The sequence below is a fragment of the Carassius carassius genome, chromosome 1 (assembly GCF_963082965.1).
Source record: "Carassius carassius chromosome 1, fCarCar2.1, whole genome shotgun sequence".
NCBI lineage: Eukaryota > Metazoa > Chordata > Actinopteri > Cypriniformes > Cyprinidae > Carassius > Carassius carassius.
This window is the reverse complement of record NC_081755.1, coordinates 28,605,065-28,629,278: the sequence shown is the minus strand read 5'-3', so window position 1 is coordinate 28,629,278 and position 24,214 is coordinate 28,605,065. Positions and strand designations below refer to the sequence as shown.

Below are 24,214 nucleotides of genomic sequence, written 5' to 3'. Positions count from 1 at the left end.
CCTGCATCAGACAATATCTTTCTTTTTTTATCTGTTGACAACAATAGCATTTTCAAACAGTTTTTAGAAAAATCGTAAAATATAAAATACAAGAATATGAGAGCGACTTGATCACAATATTATTTTATTGCGATTTTAACGTAAAAAAAAAATAGCAGCAGCTAAACTGCGGAAAAATGGTTGTCATGGCAATTAGGACATATCCTAATTTTAAGCCTATCCTCTAATCGACAAGCTGCGGTGTCTACACAAGTGTTTTATTTCTCTTGTTTTGTCATTCAATTGCACGATCAACCACAGGTTTTGGAACATATTCAAAGCCATCTAGCTATGTATTTGCATATATTCTCCAGCGAAGACCGCGAGGATAGTTCTCATCCTCTCCGGCTGTGTCTCAGATCCTAGTGAGCCGCCTACCTAGACAATCCCCGCGTGTCTGTGTGGCTCTAGGGAGCATGGTTAGGTAATATCCGCAGGACTGAACCGGGGAAAAGTTGTTTCCTGAACTCTTGTTGAAGCCCGGCCCTGCTGCACTTCACACAGGAAAAGAAAGACGGATGCGGGCGAAGGGAAGAACATCGAAACGAAAGGAAAATACCGAGACCGATGTCCTGAAACCATGGAGGTCTTGGACACGACAGCATTGCGCAGTGAGGAGAACAACGGTATGATCAACCAGCAGCTCACTGCTTAAACTGACTCACAGTCTGAAAATAGAGATCTGGGTCACATTTAGGCAATTATTCCGAGACGAGATTGTTGCGATTGAATTAAACAATGACAATCCAAGCTTGGCGTGCCAACATATCTGATCATGTAATGTTAGTTGCCGAATAGACGGCATTAGATCATTCATATATATATATATATATATATATATATATATATATAGGAATGATGATTCTTATTTTCTGTTGTTGCTGATAATAACAGCAGCAAATCAGTGCTGGAGAAATCAACTGGTGTTTAGGACCAGAATCTATATAAGATATATAATTTTATATATATTTTGTTATTTTTTTGTGTCATGTTTAAATCTTGAATAGGCATTGGACAAATCAAATCAAGTGCTCTTAGTGGTAATCTGCTTTTGGCAAAGTCCATCTTGTTAATGAAGTAGAGCTCTTGTCATGTATATCTGTCTGGGATCTGTTTTCGTGTTATGCACTTGTTTTAAACGATACTTTACAAACATGAGTGTGTAGGAGAAGGGGACAAGGCTGTGTAGAAGAGTTTGTGAAGTGCTCCTGTGTTTTCCTTCAGGAGGAGCTGAGGCAGACCTGCAGACGCAGCTCATCGAGTGTCGAGCTCAGCTGGAGCACTGGCAGGGCGTGGCCAGGATCTGCGAGCTTGGCAAACAGGAGGAGCTCCAGGATCTGCAGAAACAATGCGACCAGGAGATTCAGTCCTTGCAGGAGGCTCTGAGAGGTGAGGAGGGAGGGATTGAAGGAGTGTGGTCACCTGAGGTGGAGCTGAAGCACAAGCCTGTTTGTGGCTTGTTGATTAATCATGGAAATTGTGTGGAGAAAAGCTATACTGCGTCTTTACAAGAGCAGTTCATCCAGCAATAAAAATGATGTCAATATTTACTCAGTTCCATGTCATTCCAAACCAGTTTTTCTGTGAAACACAAAAGGAGGAGAACATTTCTGTCCATACAACATGATAGCAATGTTGTACCCAAAAGTGCAAAACAACATAAAAAGAAAAAACCTGTTGATGTTGGCATGAAATGGAAAATGTCATCGTCTTTTCTCACCTATCGTGACATATTTTTTCTCCAGTGAGAAAAAAATTAGGACGAGACTTGATTTTATCCATCAGGAATTGATTGGATCATTGTATTTTTGTCATTTGTTTATTATGAGTGGAAAGTTGCTGGATGGGAGGGATTGTTGTTTGTTTCTCCTTCAGATGCACACGTCATCAGAGAAGAAAGGGAAGATTATGTTATGATGATAAATCATGTATGTTCCATAAAAAAATAAATAATAATAATCGATTTGGTGATGTTAAAAGAGTCTATACAATTTGTGAGCTGTGTTCTCAGTGTTCTGTAATGTGTATAGTATTTTTAAAGACAGTCATTATTATTACCACCACAAAGTACCAAGTACAATAATAATAAGTAGTAAATTCATAACTTAAAAATACATACTAAAATTACTATTGGTTATTGGTAAAGTAAAACCAGCATCTTTTTTTTTTCTTGTTCGATAAGCCATTGCATTTAGAAGCATGTTACAATTCAGAAGTTCAGTTGGTTGCAGTTTTATTTCATTTGCCAACTTGCATGTCATGAAATCAAATTTAACCCAAAGAACTGGAATTGACAAGGAATTTCTTTCAGTATACTTCCAGTATGACTGATCCCATTTTTTTCTTCATCTTAGAAACAGCTGCTCAGTATGAGGCTAGAATATCTGTTCTGCAGTCAGAACGATCACATTATAGGAGAGCCACTTCACCCCAGGACACTAAGGTTTGTCTGTCCTCCCGTCTCTTTCTCTTTTCCCCTCTTTGTTAACTAAGTTGACTTTTTTTGTGTGTGTCTGTTTCTCTTTTTGAAAGATCTTTCAGTTTCTTTATTAAAATGCTCGTAAGTCACTTTTGCATTTTACACATTTCATTGTGCATGCAGGGCATTTCTAAAAAGGGCCCTCCACAGGCCGGATCCCCTCCCCTGCGAGCTGCTGATCATGAGGGCTCAGGGTCAGACTCTGATCCACTGGAGCTATTGGCGGAGACGTCAGATACAGAGACAACAGGCTTTATGATGGACTACTTTCCCCAGAACTGTGACTCTGCATCCCTGTCTTCTTTCTCTCTGGACACACCCTCTTTGCCCCGACATCCGCCCCCTCAAGATGACACCGCCTCCCTGGTGTCCACAGGAACGCTGGTGCCTGAAGCCATCTACCTGCCACCGCCGGGACACAGGCTGGTCACATATGCAGACTGGGACAAATTGCAAACACAAGTCAGTATGCGCCTAGCAGGTGTCCCACAACCATTACAAAAAAAATGTTTCAAGAAATTGTAAGATTGTGTTTGGCAGGGCTGGAAAAGTCATTAAAATAAAATAAAAAATACTAAAAAGTAATGTTTTTCTAGTTAAGCTTGGCTATAGAATGCTTTACAACTATAAATAACTATGTGGATGATGTCACCATCCCCCAACTAACTGAATATCCAACTTGAATCTGATATCATGACATTTTTAGCTGGTAGAGCTTCAAGAGGAGGTGACCGAGCTTCAAAAGCAGAAAGCTGAGCTGGAGAAAGAACTGGATGTCCAAAGCACAGAGACACAAAAACAGGTACAGAAACTCTCAGTTCCTGTCTTTCGCCACACAGAGTAAAAACACAGCCAGAATTAGTTGCATTGCTTAATATTTTTGTGTAAACAGTCATACAATGATAGATTGATACATTATTTAATGAGTAGCAGGTTCAAAAGATGACCATTTATTAGAAAGATTTTTTGTGGCATAATAAATGTTTTTACTGTCACTTTTAATCAGTATAATGCATCCTTGCTGAATTAAATTGTGTATAAAAATCTTAATGACCCCAAATATAATATAATATATATTTTTTCAATGTGGTTTCATTGCTTTAGGCATACACCCTGATATAGCATATCTACAGATAATTACTTTCAAAGCAAAGTTATATATTGATATCTTTGTGTTTTTGTCTGTTGCAGTTGTCAGTGCTTCAGTCTCAGGTGCAAGCTTCTGAGACTCTTCTTCAAGACCTACAGAAATCATTTAGCCAGTCACAAAATGCCGTTCAGAGCAGATTGGTGGGTAGCAGGTGAATGGTGCAATCAAAGGGCAGCAGGAATCCATGATCCAACATCTTGAGTCTGTGTGTACTTGTTTTCTTGCAGGCGGAGCTGTCCTACTCTCAGAAGAGAGTAAGTAATGAACTCTCCAAGTTGAAAGGTGAAGACACTGATGTGAATGAAAGTAGCCTTCCACCCCGCAGTCCAACACTAGAGGTATGTGAGTGAGTGTGTAACAAGCGGATTTGACAAAAGGTGGTCAGAGGTGTGTGTGTGTGTATGTCTTAATACGTGATGAAGTCAGTGTGTATCTCTGTGCATAGGCAGCTCACTGTGAGGAGAGGCTTCGTATTGAAATAGTCAACCTACAGGAACAGCTGGAGACACGCACCGAAGAAAGCGGTCAGTCAATATCATTAGATGACATTACAGGAATGCATTTGGCATACACTTTTTTTTTGCTTTCCCTCACTGTTTGCAAAACAATTGTATTTTTTTTCAGAATAAATCATTTGACTCGTCATCTGCCATTTGTCCTGTTTGTTGAAGCTTCTGATTGTGTTTTCTCTTCAATGACGTTCTCCTTTTTGTCTTTTCTCCTCATCTTTCCTGTACATCTGCTCCTCCAGAAATCTTAGAAGGTAAGTCATTCATACTTTCACTTTTTGTCAATCGTGTAGATCCTATTTGTTGCTTGAGGATAGGTTTTGATGTTTTAGTGTATTACCATGAAACTGTGTGTCCAGTGTCAGTTTGTGATTGAAATCTCTCTTCCTCAGTTAAGCTTGCCAGCCTGACAGTAGAGACAGACCGCATGCAGATCAAAAAGGAAAAGGTATGGCAGCCTTTAATTCTCAGGAGTTATGCATGCACGTAATGAAATCATGTGACAACAGTGTAGTGTTGTTTGAAAAGTTTGTTGTATAATGTGTTCAACACAATGCAGTTTGCTAGTATTGCAATGAGATCATACGATTGTCCCATCTGTGAGTGCAGTTGGAGGCTGAGCTGCAGGAGTGTCGTGTGGAGGTGCAGGGTCTGCGAGTGGCGCTTTCTCACCTTCAGAAGGAGAACAAATCTCACATCCAGGAGAAGGTATGCATGCATCTTGGTGTCAATGGGTAAATATCACTGAATTTGATTATATAGTAGTTTACATCCCTCTACGTCTTGTCTTTCAGGCAGTATTGCAGCAGCAGTGTTTAGAGTATCGCAGTCAGGTGATCAGTCTGCGCTCTCAACTAAACACTAGTCAGGCTGTGCAGAAGGATTTTGTGCGGCTGTCGCAGTCACTGCAGGTACTTCACTGATTTAGGATTGGCATTGAGTTCATACTCTTCTTAAATTTGCAAAAACACTGCAGGCTCTGTTGACTTAATTCCTCAATTGCTGATGGTACACACAAGACCGTGTCCTCACTACATGATTTCTGCTCCGATTTTGACATTGCAGATTAATCTTCGAGATCTATGGCAAAAACTTTAAGCATGGGTTTTTTCAAAATCATTTCTTCCCTCTGCATTCTCAGGTGAAACTGGAGCAGATTCGCCAGGCAGAATCTCTGAACCAAGTGAAGCACATTCTAGGAGAGGAGATTGAAGACACTGATCTGTCTGCAGATGCCACATGAAACAATATAAGACTAGGTGACATTTTTGCCAACCAAAGGGAAGAGACTGTAGTGGACAAGGAGGTGGTCTTCAAAAAGGGCCAAGCTGAGGTGGGCTGCCTACATGAGAAAGAAACCTACAGTGACACGAAGAACTAAATGGCCATTCCTGCACTCAAGGGATCACAATTGTTCTAATGAACTCAAACATATGGGGGAAACACGATTCCTTATCGATCTGTCCAAACTGGAATTGCTAATACTTGAATTTTGTGAAAAGCTAATACACTGACTACTAGCTGATTAGACTTAATGCTATTGCAGTGTAATTAAATCTTCCTGGCCTAATCCTTCTTTCCTAATAGATAATGATGGATATATGTTACACATTTTCAGCACCTGTCACCAGCAAAATAAAAAGCAAAAAAAAAAAAAAAAAAAAACGGGGGGCAATTGGAACTTTTAGAATTTGTATTTTTTTCTCAGACTTCTACAGATCTACCTGTTATCGCTATAAGAAAAAATCTATCTGCCAAAGTATCATTAATAAATATATAATGAGAAGGATGATCATAATATTTAATATTATTCCACATAATATCAGAATATTTCTCACCTTTATTTGGTACTTATTCTTTTAGCTATCTTAATGTCTTAAACGGTAAATACATTATAATTTTTTGAAATGAAGTGCAACCTTTTTACTACACTATTTTAATAAGCAAAGTGTAATTAGCTGTTGACTAAAAGATTAAATCTTTAAACTCATATTATTTTTATTCATAAGTAGTGTTACAATTGCCCTACAGTTTCACAGCCATGATGAAATCTTTAATGATATCCACCAGCAACCGTGTTAGCATATTCCTTTTATGTTAACTTAAAGCCAAAAATCAAGAGGTAAAATAAATATTACTTTAAATTAAATGCATTAGAAAATAGTTTTGCACCTCGAATGGTTTTTGTTGAAACTTTATTTCAAAGTGAAATATTCATACTTACTGTTCTCAAACAGCTAGAGAACTTATACTGAAAAGACAGTTGCCCTCTGTTATAATACTACCTACCCTATTATAATTACTTTTGCATTCAATTTAAGGCCAAAGTCACTTTACTGGAAAGAGCCATCATTTCATTATGAAGCATCTGGTGCCTGAGCCAGTGAACACTGGAAGATCAATAGTATGCTAAAGAGTTGATAAAACACTAAATCTGTTTGAATGGGGCTGATAAATGTTAATTCATATATATGTAGCACAGTGCTAGTAACAAATCTGAGTGCATTACATATGTATGAAAAATAAAGATTTAACTAAAAGACATTGACAGATCACGCATGTTTTTTATACACATCTTTATTTTAAGAATAGTGTTTTCATTAGAATATACCGTCCATAACAATATATATATATATATATATTAAATTATATATATATATATATATGTATATTAAATTAAGTCTTAATACATATACATACCACACTTCAATATTTTTTTTTCCTTTGTTTTATAAGGTTTTAGATTTTATGGATGATTTCCACTGGTTCACAGTGGTTTTCGTTTTCACTCCTGGCGAACTTCATTTTTTCTTCTTTGGAGTGCTGTTTTGCTCATTTCTTCTTCGCTTTTTCAGTCCCACTTTTTGGACACTAGATTCTCATCTTTCTCTGTTCAAGAAAATACGTTATGTGAGACAGGATGACTTAAAGATAGCCCACAAAACCATTGTGAATTTTAAATAATTTAGGCACACATTGCTTTGAAGCACATAATCATTAATGTATATATATAGTCTTAACAGTCATAATTACCTTTTTACAAATGGAAAAATTAAATATACCTGTTTCAATTGAACATAATGTACTGTCTGCATTAACCAGACAAAACCACATATATAAGGAAGAGTTTTTGCATTAACCCTGCATTTTCCCTGCTGATAATGATATTAGATTCTACAGTGGCATCTTTTGCTATATGGAGCATTACTGTACAGTCATTTACTGATTCAGCAGTCATGAGGTCTGAGGAGCTCCACGACTGACACTAGAATATATACATGTCAATCAATAAGCCAAATAATGTAGCACAATTTGTCCATACGCAAACATACACAGGGATGCAGGCAGGCACGGACAGAGAGGATTGTGGGATACCTTGCTTTGTTACAGGAATATGGAGGGGAACAGGATTAGGCTGGAATGAAATAAAAAAGGGTTGAACAGGGGATTGAGTGAGGAGGAGAAGGGTAAAGAGGAGGAATATTTACACCACCAGAAGAAATGGAGCACAGAGAGGAGGGTTCAAAAAAAGAGGACAAGAAATAAGTAAAGGATAAATGTTTTTAAAAAGGGGAATTAATAAGCCATAATAGGAATTTATATTTGCTTGTTATACAGTTAGTCAGTACTTCATTACATACAGTAAGTTGTTTAATTGGTTTTTGTATGTTACTTTATGCTTAGTATGTTTATTTTAAATATACATATCCATTTCTTTTATTAACATTAAAATGTATTAATCATTTGTAAATCTTAAAGAAAACAGATACAAAGATTTAAACTGAATTTTGTGATGTGTTTGTGTGTTTTAAACGGTTACTTACGCTCCAAGTAGTTACGGGCAACAAACTTAAGCAGCTCGTCAATAAGGATGACAGGGAAGGAAAGCTTCAGTACAACGATCCACTGGTCAAAGCTGAGATGGGTTAGCTTGAAGATCATCTGTTAGAGGAAAAGGCAGAGATTAGCAAATGATAGCTTATAACAGTCGGATGATGTGATTAATTAAATGAATTGAAGTGAATTAATTAAAGAATTAGAATATTGCCACTTTATTTTATAATGGATTTGCAGTTGAATCAGTTTTTGGGACATGACTTGGACTGCATTCCAGTTTATTTTTTATTTTTTTTATGCCCTTCAGTCAATAACTTCTCTCCGTGTCATTAACATGGATGTACATCACTGATTACGTTGCATAAGTGCCCACTACTGGCAGAACCATTGCAATGGGTTGAAGTGGAACATCTAAGCCCTTGATCAGTCGAAACCAAACCTGCTATGGAGCTGATTTATTACTTTTTTTTTTTCTTTTTCTTAAGAATTTGATTGATGCAGCATTCTACGTGTATATAGGTATGCTTGGGCTATTTTAAATATTTAAACAAAAAAATATTTAGATATATATTAGAGTTGTTTGGGGTGGGGTTAAATTAAAAGCTATGTCACAATCGTGTTGCATTGTGGTCTATGGAGCAACCTGAAGTGTAATTATGAAGTAGCATTGCTCCCTCTGACAGAATCAAGGGGTCGAAGCCCTGTCCATATAAACTTCCCTCATTCACTTGACCAAGTGGAACACACTTGGAAATGGTATTGGGGATTCCCCCGAGGGAAAGTGCTTAGGGAAGTTTGCGAGTGTATGTCAAAAAAGCGAATGCAGCCTTGGACATGAAAAGTGTCTCCTGGCTGGCCCTGGTTATGGTCTCCTAAGGCTCCTGGGCACATGTCTTTCATCACCCTCTAGTGGCAGCCCCTTTTGCCTGCATAGCAATATTGCTAAACACATGAACTGAACCAAATTCAACATGCTGGATGGACGCAGTACTTACAGGAAGAGGGTCCACATAGATGATCATGAAGTGAAGAGACATGGAGAGACTCATGGCTCCCACCAACCACACATTGCTCCATGGAGGCATACGCACCAGAGACTGATTCTCAGATAAGCTGTAAAACCATGCGCCAATGTATGTTAAAATCAGCATAAAAACATTTATGATCAGCTACTTTATGATGTTTGAATTTGGTAAGCACTGACCTGTTCAGAGCGTTGCACATCTCAATGGTGACCAGAACAGACAGAGCCATTGTCATGGGTGGAGCAGCCTCGAACACCTCACATTCAATGCCAGCAAAGTCCTCGTTCTCAGCAGTGCACTGCATGAAGTGGGACTGGGAACAGAGAATTGTGAAATGTACCACATTGTTACTGTCATTTATAAATATCAGTTGTTTCATTTTAACATTCAGAGACATCAGCCATCCATTATTGCATCCCTGTAGCATTAGATTCTCACCAGCTGGTAGAAAGAGACCATAGGGCCCTCGTCGCAGTAAAGGAACCACCAGCCAGCAGCAGCGACAGTTGCAGCACCAACATAACCTGAGATAAAAATCAAACAGAATCTCTAATGCAGTCATGAGGTAATCCGGGAAGGTACAGTATCACTGAATACATGGTGCACCTAGAATAGATCAGGGATGAAGCAGAAATAATGAAAGCAGCACACCTCCAATGGCCAAGTATCTGAAGAAGAGCCAGCCAGAGATGAGGGGCTCTTTGGGGGAGCGGGGAGCCTTGCCCATGATGTCCAAATCAGGGGGGTTGAATCCCAGAGCGGTGGCAGGAAGACCATCAGTCACCAGGTTCACCCACAGAAGCTGAACTGGGATCAGAGCCTCAGGAAGACCAAGAGCAGCAGTCAGGAAGATACTGAAGAAGATGAAGAAAATAAATCAGGTTTAGAGTCAGCCTATTCCCGATTCCAGAGGGCCAATGTTTAAGAGAGAGACTGTCACTCACCACACGACCTCTCCGACATTGGAGGAGATGAGGTAGCGGATGAACTGCTTCATGTTGTTGTAAATGGCTCTGCCCTCCTCAACGGCAGCCACGATGCTGGAGAAGTTGTCGTCGGCCAGAACCATCTCAGAGGCTGACTTGGCAACAGCAGTGCCAGAGCCCATGGCAATACCAATCTCTGCCTTTTTCAGGGCAGGGGCATCATTCACACCATCACCAGTCTGGAGAATGTTTAGAGGAGGTAGGGAGTAGCAAAAAACAAGCATGGTAAATATATTTCTAAAATATATCTGGGCTTTTGTAACATTTTCTGTAATTTGCTCCATTCAGATCCTTTACCATGGCAGTGATCTCATCAAAACCCTGAAGGAACTCAACGATCTTGCTCTTGTGGGACGGCTCAACACGAGCATAACAGCAGGCCTTACGCACAGCCTCTCTCTGCTGGGCCAGTGGCAGGTCATCAAACTCACGACCAGTGAAAGCACGGCCTGTCACATCCTCATCATCACCAAAGATGCCAATACGGCGGCAGATAGCCACAGCGGTACCTTTGTTATCACCTGGGACAAAGAAATTATATTTTCAGGATTTTTGCATTGGATTACCTATTATGCATTTTTAACAGATGTTCTGTCAGCACTTATTTTGGGATCAAACATGATTCACCTGTGATCATGATCACACGGATACCAGCAGCCCTGCACAACTCAATGGATCCAACAACCTCTTTACGAGGAGGATCCAGCATACCAACGCAACCCACGAATGTGAGATCAGTCTGTGAGGAAAGCAAAAAAGAAGGGGTTAGCTTTATTAAAATTCAATTAACATGATCGTTGGAATACAAATTGTGTTTTTCTTTCAAATAAATACCTCATAGTCAGCAAACTTGGTGGAGTCCTCCAGGTTCATCTCTTCCTTTCTCAGAGGGTTGTCACGGGTTGCCAGTGCAAGGCAGCGGAGGGTATCACGGCCAGTTCCCCATTCCTTGATCACAGCCATGATCTTATCCTTAACTGGACCAGTCAGGGGCACACGGGTGGTTCCAACACGCACATAGGCACATCTGTCAATCACACCCTCAGGAGCACCCTACAACAATGAAGATTTTGGGATTTAGATTATCTTTAAGGTATTTAATTTAAGTAGGTTGTTTTGAGGATCAGTGTTACCTTGACAAACATCTTGCTTCCAACAACGGCCTTGGAGGCCTTTGCAGGGGAGCAATAGACGGACATGGACTTCCTGTCACGGGAGAACTCAAGAGTAAATTCCTTCTTCATAAGCTGCTTGACCACCTAGGAAAACCAAGAGAAACAGAGAAGCATGGAATTAAATGAAAATTCTATATTGGAATATGAACTTGACAGTTGAACTATTACAAAAAATCTGACCATATGTGTGTAGAAGCACCACTATCATAGATATCCTTTTGATGTTTCAGTCATAATGTAGGGCTAATACAGCTGAGGGACACAGTACAGCAGACCAACATGAACTTAAAGAGCTGAGATACTTACAGTGCAGCATGTGTTGGCTCTCTCCACCTTGGACAGACCACGAACATCAGTGTTGAACACATTCATCTTTTCAACCAGGCAGCACAGGGCGGTCTCTGTAGCTTCACCCACTTTCTCATAGATTCCTTTAGACTTTAAAACAAGAGAGTGAGAGTTAAGCTCAGTTGTTGCTCAACAAAATGGAAGACATTTGATGAAAAAATAATGAATGTTTGCTTACCTCATTGTAGTCCAGAGAGGAGTCATTACATAAGGCGCAGATGGTTGCCAGTTCAACAAGGCCATCATACTGACTACACTTGACAGGAAGTCCACCCTTAGTACTGTAAGTTAAAGAAAGGAGAATGGTAAGTCTATGTGTGTGTGTGTGTGTGTGTGTGTGTGTGTGTGTTTGCATCACTTAATTAATATAAAATTACTTACACTTCTCCTTCTGGTGTGTACTTGGATCCAGAAATGTCATACTGGTCAAGACTCACAGAGTCTCCGTCCACCTTCTCAATGACGAACATCTAAATAAAAAAGAGAACAAAGCTTAAAACATTGTGTAGAACAGAAGGGTTTCATGGTTATATTGAGAGGATTGGTGTATTTGAGCTTGCTTAATTTCTTTTGGAGCAAGACAATGTGTCTCACAAACCTTTGTAACACACATCTGATTGGTGGTGAGGGTGCCGGTCTTGTCTGAGCAAATGACAGATGTGCAGCCCAGAGTCTCTACAGAGGGAAGAGAACGGACGATAGCGTTCTTCTTAGCCATACGGCGGGTTCCCAAAGCCAAGCAGGTAGTGATGACAGCAGGCAGACCTATTGAAAAATAAAAAAAATGTGTCAAATACACACTGTTGGATTTGTTCAATGTATAAAGACATGAACCTTGTATGAATTTTTCCTTTTGATTTCACACTGCTGTACCCTGATTTGTATCATGACCCCAGCATTCTCACCTTCAGGGATGGCAGCTACAGCAAGAGCAACAGCGATCTTAAAGTAGTACACAGCACCACGGATCCAGGAGCCACCGTGGACAGGGTCGTTGAAGTGGCCAATATTGATGAGCCAGACAGCCACACAGATGAGGGAGATGACTTTGGAGAGCTGCTCACCAAACTCATCCAGCTTCTGCTGCAAGGGGGTCTTCTCTTGCTCAGTGGCAGCCATCTGGTCACGGATTTTACCGATCTCAGTGGAGACACCGGTGGCAACCACAACTCCGATAGCCTTGCCAGCAGCGATGTTAGTGCCCTAGAAAAGAGAGAGCATGTTTTAGTGCTAGATAACTACAAGTGGCATCTTCAAACAAATGATGCTAGAGCTTTTCTTAGTGATACCTTCAGTTTTGCCATTGACAGTGGCCAAAACCACTTTAAAAACCATGTAAAAAGCATGTTTCTAGCCTGATTAGCAATGTTTTAGTGCTAGAACAAGAGGAGAGGGACACCGAAAGCTGACGAAAGGGAAACTCACAGAGAAAAGCATGTTCTTCTTGTCCTGGTTGACAGCCCTGGGGTCAGGAACAGACTCTGTGTGTTTAATCACACTGACGGACTCACCTTAGAATAAAGTGAGAAAAGGGTAAAGATACATGCAATGTTTTTGTGAGTATTGGGAGGCAACTGATCAGATTTTGTAATTCAGAGACGAACCAGTGAGGATAGATTGGTCCACACGCAGAGTTGTGGAGCGGATGGCGGTGATTCTGATATCAGCAGGGACTTTGTCACCAACTACACAGGAAAAAGTTGACAATTAAGAAGACATATATGAAGAACAATTCATATTTAAAACTTAAATATTGATACATTTATACATTGATTAATGGTTTGACAATGATTTGAAATTCTTCTAATCCAGGGCTGTTCAGCTCCTGGAGGTCCACCTTCTTACTGAGTTTAGCCACAGACTATAGAAATACAAAGAGTGTTCATTCCATAGATATGTTTGGTTCACTCCTATAATTATGAATGGGAGAATCTGCAATGCACCATATGGCAGTATAGTCCTGTCTCCTAAGCGAAAGAGCCAGTCACTGATTGGTAAAGTCTTTGCATCACTGCAGCAACCATTAGAAACTCCAGTTCCCATAGAAACCTGAAGCTAGACCATCTAAAGCGTATGCGCAGTCATTACCGCATTATGACTGCATATGCACATTGGCTGGTCTAACCTGAAAAATAAGCTTTTTAAACGTTATTTGAGCAAAAGAAACAGTTAATTTCAGATTTTGTTGCTGATTTGAAATATGTTATTTAGTTGGGTGTTCATCAAGCAGTTTTTGTGATTTCAGGATTCTCCCATTCTTTTAGACAGGACTTGGTCTTGTATGAGTTGCCCATAGGCATTGCAAATATGGCGGCCGAATGAACAGACTTTCTTGAAAGGGACTTTGGTTTTGCTTCAACCCTACTTAAACAAAATACAAATACAAAAAACATCTCTTTGAATGAGGAAACATGAAATTCTCCAAAACTGTTCACCAAGCTTGTAATTAAGTCTTCAGGACTATAAAAAAATCCAAGCAGATTTGTCGGTGCTAAATTGCATGTAAATGGCCCATCAGATTTGGTCTCCTTATCTAGTCTAAAGATAATGCCGCTTTCAATAATGTTTACTGATCTTTTGGTGAAAGATTAGATATTAAAAAAGAGGACTTGATCAAGGGGAAGATGCATGAAAGAGAAGAATGACAAGGACAAGCTGACCTTCAACATGAACATAAACAACATAACAAGTGGCCTAGAGAAAATGAGTGATGAGGAAGGAACAGGTGGAAGAGGGAAAGAGAAGGGGCAAGGGATCGAAAGAGGGCAAGTAGAGGAACAGGTGCTGGGATGTATTTATATACAGGCTTTTTCTTTGCTCATGCTCTCGCGGGTTCTTTCAGCCTTTTCTGATCCCATTACTCTATATTCTTCCTCCCACTGTCACACACACTCCCCATATTTGCCTTAAAAGGACGCTCACACTTTCTCAAGGGCATAAGTCACATACAGTCCTGTCGCCTCCACACTCGTGTCTCATTACTTGACATCATTGTGGTTACAGAGTGTAACAGTTGGCTTGAAGGTGTTGCTTACCCTGCATTTCCATTTTCAGACCATTGCACTGTTCTTGTGTGTTAGAGCATTACGAGATTGTTCTGTGTTAATGATGCTGTGAGACACGCATGTCCACTGGTATACCTGACACTTCCACAATGTCTCCAGGAACAATCTCTCTGGCTTTGATCCTCTGTACGCTCTTTCTGTCAGCACGGTAAACTTTTCCCATCTCTGGCTCATACTCCTTCAGAGCCTCGATGGCGCTCTCTGCATTGCGCTCCTGTGAAAATAAATTTCTCTATCAGTTCCTGCTCTCCTTGGGATTTTACACCTTGATGTCTCCAAGGGTGTGCATACTTTCCAAATGCCCTTTGTGCCAGCTGTATGGACCCTTGATGAAATCGGATCAGCTTCTAGTATTTTTGCCACTGGACCTTTGTGAATACTGCTGTGCCTAACCTTTGACCTCTGATGTCATTTACACCACTCTAAGTTCTAATGCTTGCATTCACTGTATATTATATATAGTGGCCCCCAAAATAGTTTTGGACTTAAGTAACTCTTGAAATGCTTTTTTTTTTAATTTTATTAGATAACTGCAAGATAACTACAAGTGGTATCTTCAAACAAATGATACTAGAGCACATCTTACTGAAACCTTCAGTTTTGCCATTTACAATTATTTTTCAACCAAATGGACAAGGTTATTTTACCAGTAGTGGATTTATACGGTCCGTTTCTCTCAATTCACATGTAATTGTAAGTGTAGTTAACCTTCACCAGAAAATTTCCAAATACGTTTTGCCTTCGATGTGAACAATATATCTCCTGTCTTATGATTTAAAGCCTTTTAAACATGTTTTTGTCCAACGTTTTGAAGTGTTTTTTACATTTTATTTTACTTCAAATTTAATATTTCTCTTTTTCTGTTAACAATAAATGCACCTTAGTTTAAATGTTGTCATTTTATTTTATTTTTGTTTGGAGGTTGCTTCTTATCCAGATACCTGCCACTGTATTTTGGGATTGATGTGCATATTTACCTGCCATACTCCAACAACAGCATTTGCAATAAGGATGAGAAGGATGACAAATGGCTCGACAAAGGCAGTGACAGTTTCCTCGCCTTCCTCAAACCAGGCCAGTACCTGATGAACAGAGAGAGTGTGAGAGACATCCAAGATCCATACGGGAGGTAAAAGAAAATAAAATATTTGCAATCCATTTCTTTACAGTCTAATTAAAGAGATTAAAAGTGTTTTTGTGTGTGTGCACTCATTTGGGTGGTTTATGGGAACACAAATCTGTATAATGGCATGGATATGACGAGGTATTACAATGTGAAGGTGGTTTATGAGGACACTTCCTACGTCCACATATTTCAAAAGGCTTCAAAAAACATACTAGATGGAGGAGTTGTTGTTTTTTTTAATCTAAAACTGCACAAAGTTTTCTGTAATGGGTAGGTGTTAGGTGTGTTCTGTATGTGCATACACTCTGAAAGGTTTGCTCAAGTAAGTTTAAGCCCCCCCCCACACACACACACACTTCATCTGTACATCACTTTCTTTGGACTGGCATAAGACCACCTTAAAATAAAACTCCATTCCTCTCTGTCTTATTCACTTTCTCTCTCTCTCTCTCTCTCTCTCTCTTTTCCCTGTCCTCCCTTCTCCTCAAAGCTTCTGTCCTGGCCTTCTAAGGCCATAGGAACAGCTGTGATAAGGCTCGACGAAGACCTGAACAAAACCGCAGAACTAATGCTGTCTGCTTCATTTATTTCAAAACAGATTTGGAAGAAAGAAAGAACTACCCTTTTAATGTGCCATCACTCGTTCATTATCAGAGCGGCAAGTACTCAGATTTCAAGAGTGAGGCCATGTGTGTGTGTCTGGGACTAAGAAAAAATACCTAGCATCTCATGCTAGCAGTGTTGTTTCATGGAACTGTATGAATTCCATACTACGCGGCACAGATAAACAGCTGGATTATTGTCTACCCATTATATACTCAAGGTCGCAGGGTTTCAGTTTAGCTTGATTGACAGGAACGGATGGGAATGTGGGAAATGTGTCCCTGTCCTTCACATTTATATTATTAATCATGGTCTGTACCTCTAAATGAAACTCCTTCCATTCATTAAAATGTTACAGCTCTGTGACTGTAAACGTAATCTAAGTCAGCATGAACCAGGCTATTGATTTCTGAATTACTGAAGCATTACCTGTCAGGTTTCTAAAAGCTTTGCACTACAAGATGTTATTTAGTTTCTGTTTACTTACAAAAGAGATGCAAGCAGCCAACAGCAGGATCCTGACCAAGAGATCTTCAAACTGTTCAACCACCAGCTCCCAGATGCTCTTACCTGAGAGAGAAGGTTATGTTTATATATATATATATATATATATATATATATATATATATATATATATATATATGACCAACTGGTTAGCACAACAAGCATAATCTTTATTTGACTGAAAAAAGAATTGCAGAAATCAAATGGAAACTAACTGAAAAAAACACAAACAACTGAATTACAGCACTGATGTCAATTCTACGTCTGTTTTGTCATTTAATTCTATAATAATAGTAAATGGAGAACTCACCTTCTTCAGCAGGCAGCTCTGTGATTGGTCAGTTTGGTCCAGTAGACAAGATGAATTGCAGATGTGGGTAGAAAAAAAACCATTACAATAAGCCATCGATATATTTCCTATCAACAATCACCATAACATGGCATATTAAATGATGGTATAATACTTCATTCTGAAATGAGCTGAGCTCACACATATCAAAGTGTTTAGTTAGTAGTCTAGCCATTTGTCCTTTTGTTTGACCTTCTACCGAAATCCCTGTATGCTTAAAAATGTCCCCTGTGTTTCAGCTGTCATTTCAATGCTTTTCTTCTTTCTTTCCTTTATCTCCTAATCTTACTTTCCCAATTTAATGTTATTATACTGCATAGATAAGTGCATCTGTTCAGGGTCATTTTGCTTTTGGCTGAGAGCTTTAATTTCTCTATGCAGTATGTAAAGATCTTGTAAAAACTTCTGGAGATGTATGCTATCATCTCTAAATTTTGAATGCATCTGAATTTAATTTAAAAAAAAAGACACAGTATACTTGAGATACAGTATAACTAATTGAGGTGTTTATCCAAGTCTGATGTCTGTTCTCAACTGATCACAACTAAACATGTACTAAGTTGGGAATTCTTGCTCCCTCCCCATCAAAAGGACCTGTTCTGTTAATTCGTTGTTTCATTGTAATCAAAGATTTTTCAGATGCCTCCATCATTCGTCCACGCTGTCCTCACCGTTGAATCCGTACTTGGCTTGGCTTTTCTTGACCTGATCCGGAGCTAGGCCTGTGGTCTCGCTCACGCCGAAGTAGGCCAGGCATTCTGCTGTTTCTTTGGTGTGTGCGTTCTCCATCCTGTCTGCTCAAAGGGGAGACTTCAAAAATACAACACAAGAGATGTAGATGAGTTGGATTCCTACCCAGAGAAATGCAGAAAATCCTGTTTTAAGGCTTTTTACAGGAAACTAAAGTTATTTTTAAAACAAATTGAGTGCAAAAGAGAGTACGCACCAACACTTTTTAAAAGTGTAGGATAGGGACAAAACAGATGGCCCCTTGTTTCTCTCTCCCCTCTCTCTCTTTCTCTCTCCTTCTCCTCCCTCTGGAGCGCAGGGCTGACAGAAAGTGCATACTTCCACCCATCTCTGTAGAGTTTTATAAAGACACCAGACAAACCATCTCCCAGGTCACACCCAGAGGAGGCCCCCTATTGGCTGAGATCAGACAAATATGGTGATGAAGGGGCATAGCCTTGGGAAGAGAGATGAAGGGGTGTGATTGGAGCAATTGGGCGACAACTGCAGAGGGGGTGAGCAGCCTTGAAAGCGGGGTTGAAATTTGGATCTGTTTTTGGAACGTGCACCAACAGGAGGATGGAGACAGTGAATGGGGAATTGTGGTGCTGGTATGGTAGTGGGGGGGGGGGGGGGGGGGGTGGTTTTGCGATGTTGATATACAGTAAGGGATGACCAAGGACTTGGCTTTTTGTGGGGATTAAAAACTTACAAGGCCTTGTTATAATTATGTGGTACAGGATTAAAACGTCTGTCCATTCTGTAAGAGCTGTAATGTGAAGGTATGTTTGAAAATACATGAAGATCGTCAGATCGGGATTAGCACCCGAGATGAACAGCTATGGAAAAAAGGTGTGAGGCTAAAACAATTCTTCAGACATGACAAATGTGCTGTAAAACAGGCTGGGGGGGGGGGGGGGGGTCATTAGCTAGAGTGTGTAACGAGGGAAAGAAAGAGGTGAAGAACGAAGGAGGACTGTTAAGGTAGAAATGAAGGCATTATTAGATTCTGAATGTCTCTGAGTCTGTAGATCTTTTGTCTTGTTGACAGATTGTTTGGAAGAATAGACAGTGATAGATGACTGGTGAAATCATTTTTGCCAAACCAGATTAAGGACAGGAAGAAACTATTGTATTATTTTAGCCCATTTAATGGCCATTCATTCATTTTTATGATGATTATTTTTAAGCAAATGTATTTTTTAACAACTTAATGCTATCAGTTAATAACTATAAAGCTGGTAATTAGGGTGAAATAATAAAACAATGGATGAAGTAGGGAAAACTAGTTTTGCATTTAATACTTATTATATTTTACTCTGTATTTTGTAGTAAAGATATTTGTTTAAAATTAAGACAGTGATCATATTTTAAGACATGGAAAGTGGCAAATGATCAGTTGGTCAGTTCAGTCAAGTCTCAGGCTTGTTTGCTTTAGACGGGGTTCAACCTGTCAGTTGAAAACTGAATCCATACCATTAGACTTACATCACAATCAATTTTAATAGTTCTTAGTGTGTCATTTTATTGGCTACATTTATTCAATAATGCATAAAGTTGCAGTCCTACATGCATTACACATAGAGAGCATTATAAGACTATATCAGACAGATGAGTAAATGTCTCCAAACATCTTTCAGCCTTTCCTTTAATTCACACCTCACGGTCATGCCTACAGTTCGTGCTTCCCTTCATCTGCTACTCTGCCCTTTGACCTTTGGATCATAAAGGCTTGTAGTTTCCAGGAGTAGGAACATTTAATTCCCATCAGATCTGATCATGTTTTTATCCATCAACACTTGCACAAGAGGGAACACTTTTTTTTCGTGCCACAATCCATATTATTATTGTTAACAAAAAAATATATTTTTTTAATGTTAACTGAAATAAAATATAAATATTAGAATCAACACAGAAAAAAAATTGGAACTGAATAATAAATTAGAATAAATTATAAATTAGCATGCAACTAACTGTATAAATAAAATAGATTTGAGTATATAATTACAAAAAAATTGAAGATGAAGTAAAGCTAAATAAAAAATTAATATTTAAAAAAATCTAAAATAAGAAAAGACAAAAGCAGAAAAATACTAAAAGCCAAACTTAAAATTAAAACTGAAATTCTAAAAATAAAAGCCAATTCTTAATTAAGTCATAGTGTAAAAATAATACTAAAATAAAACTCCTCACAAAAAAAGACTTCAAAAATAGTTCAGTGTCAGTTTTGCTCTGTTTAACAGTACTTTTTAATGCTGGCCTACCCTACATATGATGTTCAGTATACTCTCTGAAAGCCTTCTCTGCATCTCCTAACTGAAAAGAAGACTTGTTCTTCTACCCTGACTATTGTTATTTAGGTGTTACCATGGAACTAGACCCTGTCGTCTGTGTCGGTGGGGGGCTGGTGGTCCTTTCATTCTTGTGTAACTGTAGATTGAGCAGCAGTTTGTTTATTAATAGATCTGAGTGACGTGCATGAGCGGCAGCTTAACTCGATTGTTGGATTTTTGTGTTTATTTCAGGGATGGAGGAAGGGAGGTGACCCTCACAGCTCTAGCGTGGCCGAAGAAATGGAGATTGTGTGGGGTACAGCAGTTATTTTGCCATTCAGGCTTTTAGTAAGTGATAAAGGTCACAGTTCCCACACAGGCCTCAGACATTCTGTGTTTTGTTTCATTTGACTTTCTCTCCTGTTCTTTGTTTCTTTTCATAGTAAGTTGAAATAGTTTTCACCACTGACTCTCTGTGACTTTTCGACTCTGACCCCTTGCCCCCTCTCTGACCTGGGCCCCATCAGGTGTGCTTGTGTGTCATGTTTCTGACATCCCTGTTGTTGTACAGAATGTGTCCCGGCGCTGCTGGCATGTCTGTGCTCATGTTGCAGCAAGGGTCGCATTGCTGCAAAAAATGCGCTAGATGATTTCTTACCAGTCACACTATTTTCTTATGTCAAAAATTACAAAAAAAATTCTCTGTAAATAGCTTTTCATCCAAGTGTCCTGAGAAAAAGTATCCCCGTTTCCACGATATATTAAGCTGTTTTCAACATTAATAATAAGAATTGTTTCTTGCGCACCAAATCAGCATATTACAATGAAGACTGGACTGAAGAATACAAATGGCTGTTCAGCTTTGCCATGACAGGAATAAAATATGTTTTAAAATATGTTAAAAAGGTTATGTTATCTTCTAATAAAATAAAATTCACAATAAAACATGGCATATTAATACATTATCAGCAAATCCGGCTGAATAAAGAGTTGTTAGATAATGGTGCACAAAAGCACAGGAAGTTTGATTAGAAATGAACTGAGTGATGATCTTCTGCTGGTGAAGTGATTGACGACTGATGTTGTGCTGGAGAGAGATAGGACACGGAACTGACAGGTTAGTGCCGGAAGATTTAAGAAATAACATTCCCTCATTTTATGAGTATATTTATCCTTCTGTAGCGCTGTCATTGTGTGTGTGTGTGTGTGTGTGTGTGTGTGTGTGTGTGTGTGTGTGTGTGTGTCTTCCTTTTTAGGTCTGCACTTGGCTCAGGGCACATACAGAGACGCTGCTGATGACAGGAAGACGGATCAAGGGAAAGAGAAGAGGGACTCAGGAAAGCCAAGATGCTGGGATGAACTGAAGGTTAAATATATACAGTGGTGAATGAGAGGAGTGTAGAATGGAGTTAGGGAAACAAATATGAAGAAAAAAGTTTAGAAGTGACAGAGTAAAATGTGAATTTGAGGAATTAGAGTAATGAATGAAGAAGAAAAGCAACATCTTGGGACTGTTTGACAGTGGTTGAGGTGTCAATTCTACTTAACTGCCTCTAACAAATGCATTAATTTCAACCACACTATTGATTACTGTGGCCTTTTTTTCTCAATACATTTATATTCAGAAATGAACATTACAAAATACAGAAGTAAGGGTGATTTCACACATCTTACACATGTGCAAAGTATGTTGTGTACATGTGTGTTCGCCAAACAAGTGTGTGACAGGTGCTGGACAGGAATGGTGTTGAATTCTCAGCACTGTCCCTATTCTTGGTTATTTGAATCTGAGGCTCCAAAGTATGGAGCTGTAATCCAGTCTTTAATGACTAACGCCTCTATACACACACACAGATGGCACGTGAATACGTTCAAGATCATCTAGACATTAATTACACAAGTTAAATGTTTTACTTCATTATAGTGTATTCACATTTTATCTTAGCTGCAATTGCAATAGAACATTTCCCTCCATTATTTAAGTTGGGTGAAATTAATAGTAGCATATTATTATAGGAAACCCATTGCCAAGAAGAAGAAGAAAAAAAAAAAAAGGTATTTATTTCACAATTTGAACTTTGTTTTCCTTGAAATTCTGAGAAAATAATAATCTGATTTGAAATTGTGAGATGTCAACTTGCAATTCTGAAAATAAATTCAGAATTTCAGATTTAAACTGAGAACTCTCACCTTTTTTCTCACAATTCCGAGATAACTCACAATTCTGAATGCATTTGCCAGAAATCTGAGTTTACATTTCAGTTCTGATTTTTTTTTGTCCACCACCGAATAACATATAAAAAGTGAAATGTCTTTATCTCATGATTCTTACTTTTTTTTCAAGTTTTATATTACAATTTGGAGTTTATATGAATATATCATAACACGTTACACTTACCTTTATTATTATTATTCCTATTATTTGTTCTGTGGGTGAAATGGGCTTCTGATGATTTAATGTGTTTTGACACATCTCACTCTGTGAAATAATAGATGCACTGACCATCATAAAGGCAGGGACAAACATTATTTATGTGGGTGGTGGGGAGCTGTCAGATGAAAGAGAATGTTTTTGAGCGAGTACATCCGATGTCACAGCTGTAAAAAAAAGTTACCACCTTTTCCAGTGAAGGAACATTTTAATGGGAACAGCTTCTTATCACTATTAATAATAGCAGGGTTGTCCTTGGGTATTCTTGAAAGAAGAGAGGACAGAGGATATCCCAAAGAAAACCTAACACCCTCACTCAATAAGCTCTCTCTCACTCTCTCACACTCTCTCACACTTTCTCTCTTTCTCTCTCTCTCTCTCTCTCTCTCTCTCTCTCTCTCTCTCTCTGCCCCCTTCAGGTTATATTTAGTTCGGCTTTAGGGGTGCCGACCTCTTGCTCTGCACCAGACTCTGGCCTTACAAGGCCCAACCACAAGTATGGTTTCATAGCAACCCTTGATGTTTTCACCTATGTGAAGGAGTCCACCAGTGTGGTGTCTAATCATCATAATCATCCTATAAGCATCAACAACATCAGCAGCAGCAGAATGAGCATGTGCACCTCGTGTCTGGTGATGCTCCTGTTGCTGTGTGCTATGATGCATTAATAATTTCACGAAAGGTTACTGTAGTTTTTAATCATTTTGTTTTTATAATCGTAGTATTTTAGTGCTGCCAGAGTTTAATGTGCTAAGCTAACTACTGTCATTTAAAGATATTTAACTGCTAATTACTTAGCACAGTCTATTTTTATTGCCAGTTGCATGCTCATGTTTAATGTTAATTTATATTAATGATAACACTTATTTTAAATGTTTTCCCTGACCGGACTGTTCTAACACAAAACCTAAAACTTAATAAATAAAAAAAATAAATACAAATAATTGAGCAAAGAATAGTGGGTAGATCCATCTATTACATTTATTTACATATTGCATTTTAAACAATAACGATCAGATTAGTTAGCTATTCTTTTAACTATATACTTCGACAAAAATCTTCCACAGCATTATAAATAGCAGTGTTGGGGAGTAACTAGATGCATGTAATAGATTACATTTTGTTTTTTTTAAATAAATTATATATTGCTATTACAGTTACTGCAAAATCAACGTGTAATTAAATTACAGTTACTTATGAAAATGTTAACAATTACAAAGGGGGTTACATCTGAATATTTTCTGTAAAAAAAACTGATATGCTGAATAACATTCATATTGCCTCCTGCCGTTTAAAGGCTGTTTAGTAAAGTCATGCTATTCTGGTCCTTTTGATTGGTTCTCTTGTATGAATTTGCAGCACACCACTGCCGTTGAAAGATTGGCAACCTGTCCGAGAGTTGCCTCCATAGTGAGTGAGAAAAAATGCACAGTTCAGTGCAAAATATGTTTTCCCGTATTAAAGTGCCACTGACATCAATGGTTTCAATGTTGAACCTGAGGAAGCATCGTATGTATGTAACTTATGTAAGCAGTCATTAAATAAAATAGGAAAGGCACTGACTATTCCCACCTAATGGGTATTCA

The 24,214-nt window shown here is 38.8% G+C and overlaps 2 protein-coding genes and 1 long non-coding RNA gene across 5 annotated transcripts; 2 read left to right on the top strand and 1 right to left on the bottom strand.

The window, feature by feature from the left end:
* The first annotated feature begins 425 nt into the window (after positions 1 to 425).
* On the top strand, positions 426 to 6,721 carry LOC132144136 (rab GTPase-binding effector protein 2-like). The gene is made up of 13 exons (XM_059554891.1): positions 426 to 665; positions 1,264 to 1,428; positions 2,394 to 2,482; positions 2,642 to 2,980; positions 3,225 to 3,320; positions 3,710 to 3,808; positions 3,896 to 4,006; positions 4,114 to 4,192; positions 4,420 to 4,431; positions 4,570 to 4,625; positions 4,787 to 4,885; positions 4,972 to 5,088; positions 5,319 to 6,721. The coding sequence occupies exons 1-13, from the start codon at positions 620 to 622 to the stop codon at positions 5,418 to 5,420; spliced, it is 1,410 nt and encodes a 469-aa protein (XP_059410874.1). The 5' UTR covers positions 426 to 619; the 3' UTR covers positions 5,421 to 6,721.
* Positions 6,722 to 6,736: 15 nt separating this feature from the next.
* On the bottom strand, positions 6,737 to 18,265 carry LOC132144117 (sarcoplasmic/endoplasmic reticulum calcium ATPase 1-like). Of its 3 annotated transcripts, XM_059554890.1 has the most exons (25): positions 18,142 to 18,259; positions 17,867 to 18,046; positions 17,157 to 17,174; positions 16,830 to 16,912; positions 15,591 to 15,695; positions 14,689 to 14,827; positions 13,153 to 13,233; positions 12,974 to 13,059; positions 12,454 to 12,751; positions 12,147 to 12,313; positions 11,930 to 12,018; positions 11,727 to 11,829; positions 11,507 to 11,638; positions 11,159 to 11,284; positions 10,860 to 11,078; positions 10,653 to 10,764; positions 10,323 to 10,546; positions 9,984 to 10,204; positions 9,691 to 9,893; positions 9,478 to 9,563; positions 9,219 to 9,352; positions 9,010 to 9,127; positions 8,002 to 8,119; positions 7,553 to 7,592; positions 6,737 to 7,066 (listed from the first exon to the last, which is right to left on the bottom strand). In XM_059554890.1, the coding sequence occupies exons 2-24, from the start codon at positions 17,982 to 17,984 to the stop codon at positions 7,588 to 7,590; spliced, it is 2,985 nt and encodes a 994-aa protein (XP_059410873.1). In that variant the 5' UTR covers positions 17,985 to 18,046; positions 18,142 to 18,259; the 3' UTR covers positions 6,737 to 7,066; positions 7,553 to 7,587. The 3 variants fall into 3 exon arrangements, with proteins under 3 accessions (XP_059410873.1, XP_059410869.1, XP_059410862.1); XM_059554886.1 differs by lacking the exon at positions 7,553 to 7,592 and having other exon boundaries at positions 17,867 to 18,005; positions 18,142 to 18,265; XM_059554879.1 differs by lacking the exon at positions 7,553 to 7,592.
* Positions 15,610 to 20,850, top strand: LOC132144148 (uncharacterized). Its single transcript, XR_009434334.1, has 3 exons — positions 15,610 to 15,742; positions 20,450 to 20,545; positions 20,641 to 20,850. It is a non-coding gene; the product is annotated as an uncharacterized LOC132144148 (long non-coding RNA).
* The last annotated feature ends 3,364 nt before the right edge of the window (positions 20,851 to 24,214 follow it).

What these genes read in the sequence shown, in the direction of transcription:
- LOC132144136 (XM_059554891.1), top strand. Translation starts at nt 620, where the DNA reads ATGGAGGTCTTGGACACGACAGCATTGCGCAGTGAGGAGAACAACG. An exon ending in GGGACAAATTGCAAACACAA is followed by an intron (nt 2,981 to 3,224) that starts GTCAGTATGCGC and finishes TGACATTTTTAG; the next exon opens with CTGGTAGAGCTTCAAGAGGA. An exon ending in GCACAGAGACACAAAAACAG is followed by an intron (nt 3,321 to 3,709) that starts GTACAGAAACTC and finishes TGTCTGTTGCAG; the next exon opens with TTGTCAGTGCTTCAGTCTCA.
- LOC132144117 (XM_059554886.1), bottom strand. Translation starts at nt 17,984, where the DNA reads ATGGAGAACGCACACACCAAAGAAACAGCAGAATGCCTGGCCTACTTC. An exon ending in TACACACCAGAAGGAGAAGT is followed by an intron (nt 11,830 to 11,929) that starts GTAAGTAATTTT and finishes TTTAACTTACAG; the next exon opens with TACTAAGGGTGGACTTCCTG. An exon ending in GAGCCAACACATGCTGCACT is followed by an intron (nt 11,285 to 11,506) that starts GTAAGTATCTCA and finishes TGGTTTTCCTAG; the next exon opens with GTGGTCAAGCAGCTTATGAA.